Raw genomic sequence first — 13,587 nt, 5'->3', positions numbered from 1 at the left:
ACGCCCGGAACTGCAGCTGCAGTATGGATTCTTCCAGTTCATCCAACTCTTGTTTCTCCGTTGGCTCCACCAGTCCCGGCGCTGTCTTGCTCCTCTACTCGGTAGGTACCCAGAGTAGCACAAGGTCCCGGGCGGGGCCGCGAGAGACGACCCCTCCCTCCTCCCGTTCCCGACTGCCTCGGGGCTGCGACCCCCTAGCCCAAAAGAGTGGGTCCAGAGACCCCCTGGAGGGGTTAGGTGGTTCATTTGGTTTCCAAGGCAACGGTGTATCGCCGCGTGTGTGATGTCAATGTGCTTTTAGAAGTTTCTCCCGGTGATGGTTCCTCTGGTTCCTTTCCACTCGTTCCTTCCCTTTCACTCCGCCCGGCGCTGGGCCTTCAGAAGCACCTGACCCACGGACGAGAGGAGGGATCTGGGGTCTCTCCGTCTGCAGCCCGGGCGCGTCGGGCTACCTTCTGGGCAAACGTGAGAAGCCTGCAGTCTGACTCCGCCTCAGCTAGCCAGTGGCTGTCCAAGCCGCTCTTTTGTGGCTGTGATATTCCCGGGAGGAAAAGTATTTGGCTTGAGGGTGGGCATCGACATTCTTTATGTTTTTAACCTAAGAAGATTTGGAACTTCTGGAAATTTCTATCGTGTTTTTGTCTTCCATCCTCATTGCACTTTTTCTACAAGTCGTTTTGGAAGACAACTAATGCCACCCAGTCTATCTACAATTTGTCCTTTCACCACCCACCCCAATCCCCTTTCCTGACTTTAGCCGGCCTTTTTTTGTTTGTTTTGTTTTTTTGTTTTGTTTTGTTTTTAACCAACGGAATGTTGGTCATTCACAATTTTTGTAGAGAAATTCTTAAGTGGAAGCTTTGTAGCTCTCAGGATTTACAACCCTGGGCAACTGACTTTTTTTTGTTAAACCACTAAATTAGTTTTTATTTGCTTTAGGAGGAAATAAAAGAATGCACTTTAAAGGCATATTACCTTGTACTGGCTTAAATATAATGTTAATTTATGTAGGAAGGGGTAACAGGAAAACAAAAGAACAAGATAACCTAGTTTCTTTTTTTCTTTTCTTTTTGTTGGCCACAAGGAGCAATGGCTTGATATGAGATTTCAGTTCACAGACAGGGATTGAACCCCAACACAGCAGTGAAAGCACCAAGTCCTAGCCGTTAGATCACCAGAGAACTCCCAGCAAACCAGTTTCAAAAGAGAATATATAGAGAGTTCCTGTTGTGGCTCAGCAGTAACGAATCCAGCTAGTATCCATAAGGATGTGCATTGCATCCCTGGCCTCACTCAGTGGGTTAAGGATCCAGCATTGCCATGAGCTGTGGTGTAGGTTGCAGACATAGCTCAGATTACAGAGTTGCTGTGGCGTAGGCCGGCAGCCACAGCTCCGATTTGACCCCTACTAGCCTGGGAACTTCCATATGCTGCACTTGCGGCCCTAAAAAAAAAAAAAAAAGGCAGAGAATGTATATTCACGTGGCTGCTTAAAAATTGGGAACCCAGTATTCTTTGGACCATGGGGAAACTCTGTTCTCTTGCTGTCGAGTGTTCTGGGGTTGTAGTTGGTGCTGATTGTCTACCACCCTAAGATCGATCACTTCAACCTCTCCCCTTGTTGACCTCTCTGCACAGTTCGGTGGTGAAATATTTCTGCCTTGGGATGTAGGGAAGAGGTTTGCTGTGTAGCCCTGACTCTTTCAGCACTAAACTAGTTTGTGAATTAATGGCAGTTTTCCTCATGTGTATTAAAAGAAAGGACTGATCTTTTTTTTAATTTCCCCATTCACAGTGATAAGATTATGATCAACTTTTTCGTGTGAAAAGACTAAAGCAATTGCGTATTAGCTGTTACTACTTCTGAAGCTGGACAGCAACCCTCACTTGTAGTGACTGTAGTTTTTACTTTCATGTTAAGCTGAACTTTTCTTACTGTTTCAGACTGTCCTTAATTATTTCCTCAGCCACACTCTAATGCTCTAAGCTTAGAGTTTTTGTTTTGTTTTGTTTTGTTTTGTTTTTGTCTTTTTGCCTTTTCTAGGGCTGCTCCCACAGCATATGGAGGTTCCCAGGGTAGGGGTCTAATCGGAGCTGTAGCTGCCAGGCTACACCACAGCCACAGCAAGGTGACATCCTTAACCCACTGAGCGAGGCCAGGGATCGAACCTGCAACCTCATGGTTCCTAGTCAGGTTCGTTAACCCTTGTGCCACAATGGGAACTCCTAAGCTTAGAGATATTTAAGATACTGCTGATTGCAGCAGACATAACAGCAGTGGGTCCCTACAGTGTCCTAGTCCATATTCTCAATGTCCAAGATGTGGAAGTTAAAGATCCAGCCCTTGACTTTAAGGACTTCAAAGGAGGTCATGAAAATAAACAGATAGTTACAGTTAAATGAGACAAGCACAGTGATTAAAGCTTGCATGCTCTCTTGTGGGAGGGCTGAGGAGGAGCACCTGGCCTGTTTGGGGACTTGGCGACTCTGACCCCTGAGCTGAGTTTTTGAGGTATGCATGGAAGATGAAGGGAGGTGAGGGAGAAGAATACTGTTTTAGGCATCGCTGTAAGGCAACCAGCCACTCCCTTGCATGTTTGGGGGAACCAAGTTAGGTAAAGGTGTAATAAAAGAGACATGAGAAACAAAACTAAGGAAGCAGGCAGAGGACGTTTCCTAAAGCAATTTCTTTATTTCTTTTTTTTTTTTGGTCTTTTGTCTTTTTGTTGTTGTTGTTGCTATTTCTTGGGCCGCTCCCGCGGCATATGGAGGTTCCCAGGCTAGGGGTTGAATCGGAGCTGTAGCCACCGGCCTACGCCAGAGCCACAGCAACGCGGGATCCGAGCCGCGTCTGCAACCTACACCACAGCTCACGGCAACGCCGGATCGTTCACCCACTGAGCAAGGGCAGGGACCGAACCCGCAACCTCATGGTTCCTAGTCGGATTCGTTAACCACTGCGCCACGACGGGAACTCCTCTTTATTTCTTTTTTTTGCTTTTTAGGGCCACACCTGCGGCATATGGAGGTTCCCAGGCTATGGGTCCAATTGGAGCTACAGCAGCCCGCCTACACCACTGCCACAGCAACACCAGATCTGAGCTGCATCTGCGACCTACACCACACCCATGGCAACGCCAGAATCTTATCCCACTGAGCGAGGCCAGGGATTGAACCCACAACCCCATGATTTCTAGTCGGATCCTTTTCCACTGCGCCACAACAGGAACTCCAGGAATTTCTTAATGTGTTGTGTTTAAGGATAAAATCTTAACCTTATCAGGCACCACTGCAGAATGATTGGATTCGTATTTTTGAGAATCTAAGAAGACCATTGGGTTTCTGGTGTAACTGTGGCTAACTGCTTTTACTTAAGCAGAAACTGGGGAAAGAACCTGGTTGGGGAGGACTCTGGATACTGGAACCTGGAGAGCAGTTAGGACACTGCTGCAGTAACCTGGGGAAGCAGGGGCAGGGGAGCCATGTGCGTCTGCGGAGAAGGGAGCCAGCCCAGTTGCTAGGATATTCAAGACAGTTGGACGTGGTGGCTGAGAAAGGCAACAGTCTCTGTTGACTCCTGGTTTCTGTGATTTGGCAATTGGGCAGATGATGATGCCTTTCACTGATAAGAAAGAGAAAGAGGAGCAGGTTTAGTCAGGGTAGCAATCATTTCAGTTTGGGGTTTGTTGTGTTTGAGATGTGAGGCAAGATCATGATTTTTAACTTGCGGTTTATCACATCATGGACCAGGTATATCAGAAATGTTGGAGAAACATCCCCATAGAGTTAGAAATCCAGTGCCAGAGCCAAAGAGGGAGGTCTGGCCTAAATATGTGGATATGGCAGCCATCAGTAAGTAGGTTGTATCTGAAGCCAGAGGTTGGCTTGAACTCTTTCAGGGAGACCACAGATGAAGAGTGGAGCCAGGTAATCCCTGGTGCATGCATAACTCGCATGATGGCTTCCTGTTCGGTGGGAATAAAAATCTAGAGTCTTTATAGTGTCCTGCAAGATTCTGCGCCTCTCTGAGGTTACTAATCCTGCTCCCTGGGCTTCAGCCACACTTCCTTGTATTTTGCAGGGTTGGGCATGCTTTCTCCTCCGACTACCTGTAGTCCCCTCTGTGTGGCCTGCTGAGTGGTCCCAGGACTTTGCATTGTCTGCCTTTGTTATCAGTGAGGTCCCAGCTCAAATATCACCTCCTCAGAGAGGCCTTTCCCCACCACTCAATCTAAAGTAGCTGTCCAGTCCATCTTCATTCTGTTTCACTTTCTTTCTATTCTCTCTGCAGTGTTGTGCCCCAGCAGTCATACTGGCTGTCCAAGCTGATTGTTTTTTATGACACTTGCGAGGCTCTTGTTAAAACACAGCCATCATTAAAAATTAGAGATTGTATAAATTTACAATTAAATAAATTATGTTGAAGGTAAATACTCAAGATTCAGCAGTTCTTAATTGTTTTACTGTCACTGTTATTTACGCTCTTGAGATTTTGTCTATTGCACTCGAAGGTGGAAATCTAGAACAGTGGCTGCTTGCCTCTCTTCCCAGCCACATGTTCAGCAAGGGCATATTGCATTCTGCCATGATGGGAGCGTATATACCACAGAAATTGGCAAATGCTGTGATTCAGGACTCTCCCATAGTAGAACATTTACCACTATGCTGCGGATGGTTCCCTCAAGTGAATTTAACCTTGTCTCTTTGTTGTCTGCCTTTCCTTAAGGGATGATGAGCTGCCTCAGGACGCTTCTTTGTCCACCTTGTTCACGCAGTATTCTTAGCCTGCAGAGCAATGCCTGGGACATTTGGGGCTCTCATTAACTATCTGTTAAGTCCCTCAGAGCAGTTGCAATGGAGGTACAAGGAGAGGCCTGCTGTGCAAAGTAAGAGAGGGAAAACACCTCACCTGAATCTTCTTACTTGGGTTCCTCTTGTTCCTGGGTATTTATCTTCTGATATTAAACCTTTCTCCAGCATGGAGTAGGGAAGGTCACTTAATGAGCAGTAACACTCAGTGCTGGCTGCCTGTAGGAATCACTTAAAGAATACTTTCAAAAATATTTCTGATACCCAGGTACCACTCACAGACCACATTAACCAAGAATCTTTGCTGGCGAGGCGGGAGGAAGGGGGGCAGTGTTGGGTAGCAAGATTTTTTTAAGTGCCCTCAGTTCTTTTTATGTGCAGCCTGGGTTAAGAACTGTGGTTTTAGACATTGAGTTAGAGCAGATTGGGAGAAGTTTGAACTTTAGCCTGTGAGTATTGAAGAGCTGTCGTCAGCCGGACTCAAGAAGGGGCTTCATTTAGTCATTTATTTTTTCATTCTCCGAGCAGTGATTGAGTTTCTACCAGGAACGGGGAATACAAAAATATATAAGACACATGACAAGAAGTTCGAAATCGTGTAGGGGCGACACCAGGTAGAAGTTTATTGAAGTGTTCTGGACAAAAACATATCAAGGGTTCCCTGGAGACCCAAAGGAGATGGTGGCCAGTTTGGTCTCAGAGGGAGAGTCTGGTAACGGTACACAGAGGAGGCATATGGAGCTGTGGCTGATGGCTCAGCACCTTCCAGGTGAACAGCAGGGAAGGGCTGTGTGTAAGCACCCTATCTCAGGAACTGGTACCACTGTGCGCCTGGTTACTCACAGGAGAGGCTGTGTCTGTCTGTCTTGGTCTCACAGCAAAGATTCCCGATACATACCACAGTGCAAAGCATATAATAGGTGCTCATTGCTTGATAAAGAATGCCATTCTTAGAGGCAACTTGAACAAAGATGTGGAAGCCATGAGATAGGGGCTGAGCCTTGAGATAGCCCGATTATGGAACTGTAGGTCTTTGTATAGCTACGTCATATGCTCAGAAGCGTGAGCTTTGATCCTGCAGCTAACAGAATCATGGGAGGATTGTAGACAATCAAAGTATATATACCTGCCACTCTCCCTTAAGGGCTCTTGTTCTGAGGACCTTCTCTCTCTTCCTCTCTCAAACACACACACACACCTCCCCAGCTGATTCTGATCCTTCTCCCACACTCAGGACCACTAAATAGGAAGACTCTAAGATTTCTTTTATTCCTAAAGTTATATTGTTTATGATGGTAATTTGTGGCATTCTATCAAGGCTGAACCTATATAACTTATACTCTTACTTTATTAATGAGAAATTGAAATTTGAGGTTCTTCAGCCCTAAAAGCAAGCGTATGTGCACAACGTTGTGACACCTTACAATGACTGTAGTCTTAAACCATAATTCCAACAGTGAGAAGATTTTTCCCCCCCATATAATCTCTTTACTTACATGGGTGGGCATAAAAGTGTCATATTTTGCATACTTTGCATGTTTTACATGCTACCCTTTTGTACTTAAATTCCTCATAAGTGCCCTTAGCTTCTGTCTATATTCTCATTAGCCTAATTGTGGTCTAGTTTATCATTCTGGGTTTGTTTTTTTTATTATCTTGACATTTAGGCATTCAACTATTGATCAATTATGCTATCTTCCAAACACAGCTAGATGTCGGAAATACAAAGAGGACACGAACTATCCTGTCCTGAAGGTAGTGGCTCTTTAGTAGGGAGACAGACGTGCGGACAATTCTGTGGTGTGGGATACATACCGTAGTGGATGTAATGATGGTAAGGGATCCCGATGAGCAAGGCAGAGTGGTGCCATGCCAGGAACTCAGGGAGAGAGATGCCTAAGCAGGCATGATGGGAACAGAAGGCCATGCCAGGCAGAGGCAGACGAGTGCAGAGCCCAGAGGGCTGTCCGCAGTGGGCCATGCTGGGGACTCAGACCGCCTCCTGTTCAATGGACCATGAGTGCATGAGGAGGAAAGGCCAGGTCACAGAGGTCCTCATGTGATGCTGAGAGTGGCTTAGATCTTATTCTGAAGGAGGTGTGGAGTCAGGTCAATATTTAAGGCAGAATCTGGCCAGAACTGTTTTGCAGAGGGTACTTGGCGGCACTGAAGACTGATTCGGAGGGGCAAGGAGGCCAGAGATCCAGAGCACAGCCTGGACATGTGAATGAGGGGAAGATGTGAAAGATTCTCAAAGGCCGCTTCACAGGATGGAACGGGCCAGTATAAAGGGTGAGGGGGGAGTGGTCTAGAGTGATGGATATGGGGAAGTGGATGGCATGGGGTGTGTATTGAGATGCAGGGAAATAATCAGGTCGTCAGGCTGTGCGGTGGAGAAATAAGTTCCTTTTTGGAGAGGCCAAATGGGAGATAAAGATGGAGGGATGGAGCATGGGATTCAGAAGCATGCGTATTTGAAAGTAGCAGAGATAGTCCTCAGATAGTACTCAGCAGGGTGTGGAGCAAAAGAAAGGGCTGGAGATGTTAACATCTATTAAGGGAAGTGGGAGAAAAGAAGACGACCTATTTGTAGTTTGGGGAGGAAAATTTCCCCTGGGTTGAGAATCTCTGGATTAGGGAACTGAGGTGGCTTTTCCGCTGTAACAAGAGTCATGAGTTAGAAGCCACAATAGGGACATTTCAGGATATTTGTAGGTAGGGAAAGGAGGGGGTGCTTGAGAGTGATGTCACACTGTGGGGAGGTCTGGAGGATGGAAAATAGAAAGAGCCAGGGTTTCATGATTAGATTTGAAAGAAATGTTAATATTTGTTACACTTTTGTATCATAGCAATGAATGAAAAATAGTCCAAACCTCCAACATTGAAAATAGTATTGTGGGAGAAACTTAAATGACATAGAGGAGTGTTTATAACATTAATTAAAAAAAAAAAAAGTTGGAGCTCCCGTTGTGACTCATTGGTTAACAAACCCAACTCGTATTCACGAGGACGCAGGTTAGATCCCTGGCCTCACTCAGTGTGTTAAGGATCTGTTAAGGATCCAGCGTTACTGTGAGCTGAGGTGTAGGTTGCAGACGCAGCTCAGATCCCACTTTGCTGTGGTTGTGATGTAGGCCGGCAGCTACAGCTTCGATTCAACCCCTAGTCTGGGAAACTCCATATGCCACAAGTGCAACCCTAAATTGACATAAATAAATAAATAAATAAATAAATAAATAAATAAATAAATAAAGCGGCAAGTCAAAAGTTATGTGTGGTAGGGGAGGGAATGTATCCATGGGCATAGAAGAAGAAAAAAAAAAAGGGAAAAAAATTCTCTGAAATGGTCTTTGGCTCATTGGGTGCCAAATGATTTTAATTTTCTTTGTGCTTTGGGTGTATCTTCTGAAATTTTATAATGGATGTGTATCACTTTGGAAATTAGAAAAATTATATTAAGAAATTAGAGAATATAAAGGTGAATATGCAGTCACTGAAATATTTTAAAATAATATTTAACATAAGGAGGTATTCATAATACAGTTGAAGAGGCAAGATAAACTGTATTTGATATGGCCCATGTTTTAAATTTAAAAATATTTTTTTAGGAGTTCCTGTCGTGGCACAGTGGTTAACGAATCCGACTAGGAACCGTGAGGTTTCGGGTTCGATCCCTGACCTTGCTTAGTGGGTTAAGGATCCGGCGTTGTTGTGAGCTGTGGTGTAGTTCGCAGATGCGGCTCAGATCCTTCATTGCTGTGGCTCTGGTGTAGGCCGGCAGCTACAGCTCCAATTAGACCCCTAGCCTGGGAACCTCCATATTGCCACAGGAGTGGCCCAAGAAAAGGCAAAAAGACAAAAAAAAAAAAATATATATATATATATATATTTTATGAATATGAATAAAAAAATAATGAAACTTTTAAGTGTTAAGGGTAGTTTTTCCTGGAGTTCCCATTGTGGTTCAGTGGAAATGAATCTGACTAGTATGCAAGAGGCTGTGGGTTCGATCCCTGGCCTTGACCCTTAACCCCCTAACCCTGGGTTGAGGATCCGGCTCTGCCATGAGCTGTGGTATAGGTTGCAGATGCAGCTCAGATCTGGTGTTGCCGTGGCTGTGGTGTGGGCCAGCAGCTACAAATCCTATTTGACCCCTAGCCTGGGAACCTCCATGTGCCGCGGGTGCAACCCTAAAAAGACAAAAGACGAAAAAAAGAGTAGTTATTCCTTCAGTGTCTCATAATAAACCATAATGGAAAAGAATATATTTTTTTAAAGAGCATATATATATATATATATAACTGAATCACTTTGCTGTACAGGTGAAATTAGCACAATGTTGTAAGTCAACTATACTAAAATAAAAAAAATTTTTTTAAAGGAGTAGTTAGTTATTCCTGGGGTGTAAAATGGTATAATTCAATATCAATTCACTGATTCTAGTAATAGCTCCATTTCGTTTTCTTTCTACATGAAAATCTAACATAAGAACACTCTGCTTTTGTTCATATGTCAGGGAATAAAAATTTGGCAAAGATGAGACTTTACCAGTGTAGTTCCCAACATGTCCTAATTTATTTTACAGCATGTGCATTACTTCCTTTCATTTGCCTTATCCACAGAAGGAGCGCAAAAAGTGGGATGAGTTTGAAGATATTTTGGAGGAGAGGAGGCATGTCAGTGACTTGAAATTTGCAATGAAATGCTACACACCTCTAGTCTATAAGGGAATTACTCCTTGCAAGCCAAGTGACATTAAATACAGTGTTCTCAATTCTGAAGAGGTTCATTATGTCATTAAACAGGTAAGTGACTCCCACTTCAGCTGTAGCCAGATTTGTCCTTTGTCAGCAAGTCCTTTCTCTTCTTGAGTCTAGGAATTTATTTTGCTGTTTTCAATGTGATTTTTAGCTTTTGCTCCATTCAGCACATTCATCAAATGTTTGTTGTACCCATAATGTGTGTTAGCCCCTTTGCTAGATATTAAGAGAGAGCAAGTTGAGCTGAATGCTTGACCTCTTAAGTGTGTAGTCTAATAGGAGATGATGACTGTTGTGTAATCGGTGAAATATGATACAAGACACAGAAGTGGGAGGCCAGTGTACAGGGGCATTAATTAGATACAAGGGCAACTAATTTTGTGTAGGGAGTTAGAGAAGTGATTTTTTTTAATGAGGCCTGAGAGAGGTTTAGGGGTCTTCCAGGTGAAGTGGGTGAAGAAGAGTGTTCCTGGTAGAGTAGATCACTTTTTCCCTGGGGTTTTCTAACCTCATGACACATCAGAATTATTCAGGGAGCTTTTTAAAAATCCCTGTGCCTCCCCCCACCCCATACCAATTAAAACAAATTCAGGAGTAAAGAACCAGACATCAGCAATTTCTCAAAAGCCCAGTCAAGAAGTTCCTGTCGTGGCTCTGCGGAAACGAATGCAACTAGTACCTTGAGGTTGCGGGTTCGATCCCTTGCCTCGCTCAGTGGGTTAAGGATCCGGTGTTGCCCTGACCTGTGGTGTAAGTTGCAGATGCGGCTTGGATCCTGTGTTGCTGTGGCTGTGGTGTAGGCCAGCAGCTGCAGCTTCAATTCAACCCCTAGCCCGGGAACCTCTATAGGTCATGGATGTGGCCCTAAAAGGCCAAAAAAAAAAAAAGGTAAAAATAAAAATAAAGTCCAGTCAATTCCAAGGTATAGTGAAGTTTGGGGACCACCCACTAATTTTAAGGAGTAGAGGGCACTTTTGTTCGTGAATCTGGAAGTAGTTCAGTGGGACCGGACTGAAGAGAGCAAAGAAGACAGGATTTGAGACCAGAGGGGTCGGCAGGGGCCACATTGTGAAGGGCTTTGTAAGCCACCTAAAGGAATTAGATTTCATTCTGCATAGAGTGCAAAGCCACTGAAGGGTTTTGAGTTGGAGTGTGTCATGATTAGTTTTGGGGTTTACATGTAGAGATCCTGCTTCTTTGACTTTCAGCTAGGAGTTTAGTCAGGGTCGGGGCCTTGGGGAAATTCTTTATTATCTTTATTCTGCTGCCTGTTTTCTTCTGATTTGGACAAATGATTTGTGCTATAATCCTTTTGTTTTGATCTGCCATGATCTACCTTGGAGAAACTGTTGGTCTTCTCTGATTGGGCCAATTTCATAAGTTAAGTGTCTTTGTCAGTTAGACAGTGGTTCTTTGTTAGACTTGCATAGAGAACTTTTGCACAAAGTTAATTATTATCCACGAGTATGTAAACTACTGTGAACACAAGAATTTTTATTTCTCCTTTTTTTCTTTTATTGCTGCATTCTTGGTGCCTAGCACATAGTACATATTCAACAGGTATTTTTCGAATTAATGAAAGAAAAAAATACTTCGGCCGTATCCACAGAGATTCTGATTTAATTGGTCTGGGTCAGGACCCAGGCACCAGGAATCTCTCTTTTTCTTCTTTTTTTTTTTTTTAAATTTTTAATTTATTTTTATTTTATTTTTTGCCTTTTTTTTTAGGGCTGCAGCTGCGACATCTGGAAGTTCCTAGGCTAGGGGTTGAATCAGAGCTGCAGCTGCCAGGCTACACCATAGCAATGAGGGATCCGAGCCGCATCTGCAACCTACACCACAGCTCATGGCAATGCCAGGATCCTTATCCCACTGATCAAGGCCAGGGGTGGAACCCACATCCTCATGGATACTAGTTTTTGTTACCGATGAGCCACAATTGGAACTCCTCTCTTCTTTTTTAAAAGTTCCCTAAGTAATTCTAATGCCCAGCATAGTTGAATGTGACTGGTGTATGCCGGTGTCTTCCAAACTTGGCTGGGCTGCTGAGAAAAATCGTATGATCTAGATAGATTTGAAGTGTTATAAATTCTTTTTTTTTTTTTTTTTTTTTTTTTTGGTCTTTTTAGGGCTGCACCCATGCCATATGGAGGTTCCCAGGCTAGGGGTCGAATCAGAACCCCAGATCCTTAACCCACTGAGCAAGTCCAGGGATCAAACCTGCATCCTCATGGATACTAGTTGTATTCGTTAACTGCTGAGCCACGACGGCAACTCCCACCTGTTCTTGATTATGCAGCACAGTTGGGCTGTTTTACCCAGTAATTCTGTTTCCCTGGTGAGCTCTCTCCCTGTCTCCAGAATGGCAGTTTTAGTTGCCCCATCCTTCTTGAACCTCCAGCCCTACTTCCTTCTCTTACTTTCCTTCCAACTTCACAACATTTTAACCGTTAAGTGAGAACTTGCTCAGCTTCCTGTGATCAGGCTACTCATTTACCTACATCTAATACTTGTCATTTTCTTCTTCTCGCCTATTAACAAGGAAGACGGATCCCCTACTGTTTGGGTTTAATCCCTACACCTCTCCTCTGAATCCCACCTCTTGCTCCTGCTCAAGGGCCTTGCTCTATTGTCTGTTCCCTCCTGTCTCAACTTCTTCCTCTTTGTCAGCTCTTCACCATCATCATTGGACATGCGTACTTCTCTTCCAGCTTAAATGGACCTCCTTCTCTGCTTACTGCCCACCTCCTCTTCCCACTTCTGCTCCACTTTTGGAAGAAGTTGGCTGTGTTTTCTAAGCCTGCTGTCCTTCCTTCTCACCCTTCACATACCACTCAGCTCACTGGAATCTGCTTTCCACCTGCTGTAGTAGCTCTTCCTGGGATTGTGAATGACTTCCTTCCTTGCGGCTGAAATCAACCTCCTGTGAATCCTTGAGAGCTTTTGGCCCATGCTCTCCTTTTTTTCCATGACCCTCTCTTCCCCTCACCCACCACATCTCTTTGATTACCCGTCAGTTGTCTTTATGGCCTCTCCTCCTTTGCCTGTCTCTTGACATGCTGTTGTTCCTCAAGGTTTTGTTCTGGCCCCTTCTCATTCTACCCACTTCTCATTCTACCCACTCACCCGGCACTTTTACTCATTGCCAGAATTGTACCTTCCTTAGGCTGCTGTCTCTGTATTGTAATATTACTATATAATAATGTGTATTAATAGAGGAAATCATACAGATTAGGATTTATTGCTTCCACCCAGATCTCTTTTGAATTTCATACACATATTTTTATACATCTCCTGGAATAGCCACTCGGAAAATCCCAAAGCACTTATGTTCAGGATGTCTAAATCAGACTCTTTGATCTCCTGCCCCAGCCCTGTGCAGTACACTACCCAGATTTCCCTCCTCCAGGAGTGGCCCCTGTGTGCTAGTTGCTCAGACCAAATACCTGGATGCCATCTCCAGCATCTTGCTGTCCTCTTACGTGCTGTGTCAGTCACTGAGAGCTGCCCCTTTGCTCTCCTAAAAATAGTGCTTGTCTGTCTCTTCCCAGCTCTGCAGCCACCGCTGTATCTCAGGTTGCCTTGTGTCACAGAACACAGTGGCAGCTGTTGGCAGGCTTTAGCCAGGGAGAGCTGTGATGGCTTCCGTGTTCAGGAGAGTGCTCGGGTGTGCCATGTGGAGGACAGACTGGAGAGGGACAAGACTGGGAGGAGGTGTCCCGAGAGTGTGTCTTGTCTTAAGTTTCCCGGGAGAGGGTCTGAAGGGACAGGATAGCCCTTGGGCAGTTGCCTAGAATACGAGGTCAGGTCGTTTTCCGCTTCTCTGCTTTCTCCCAGGGCCTTGGAGATGCCCCCTTCTCTGACATCAGCCTGGTCCCTGGGCTCTTCATCTGCCCAATTCCACCCTGTCCCCAGGGGTCTCATACCTGCCCCTCAGCCTTCCCCATCCGCCCAAGCTGGCGTAGGCCTCTCCTGTCTGGAGGCTTCTCCTGTCTGGAGGACGGCCTCTCCTGGCCAC

At 44.9% G+C, this 13,587-nt stretch overlaps 1 protein-coding gene across 1 annotated transcript in view; it reads left to right on the top strand.

Moving 5' to 3' along the window:
• Window positions 24-13,587, top strand: part of GNPAT (glyceronephosphate O-acyltransferase) — a 36,785-nt gene continuing 23,221 nt past the window's right edge. Inside the window, 2 exon segments of the mRNA NM_001185140.1 lie at window positions 24-101; window positions 9,432-9,614. Coding sequence (NP_001172069.1) covers window positions 24-101; window positions 9,432-9,614 — 261 coding nt within the window.

The sequence above is a fragment of the Sus scrofa genome, chromosome 14, assembly GCF_000003025.6.
Source record: "Sus scrofa isolate TJ Tabasco breed Duroc chromosome 14, Sscrofa11.1, whole genome shotgun sequence".
Classification (NCBI taxonomy): Eukaryota; Metazoa; Chordata; class Mammalia; order Artiodactyla; family Suidae; genus Sus; species Sus scrofa.
This window is presented reverse-complemented; position numbering and strand designations above follow the sequence as displayed.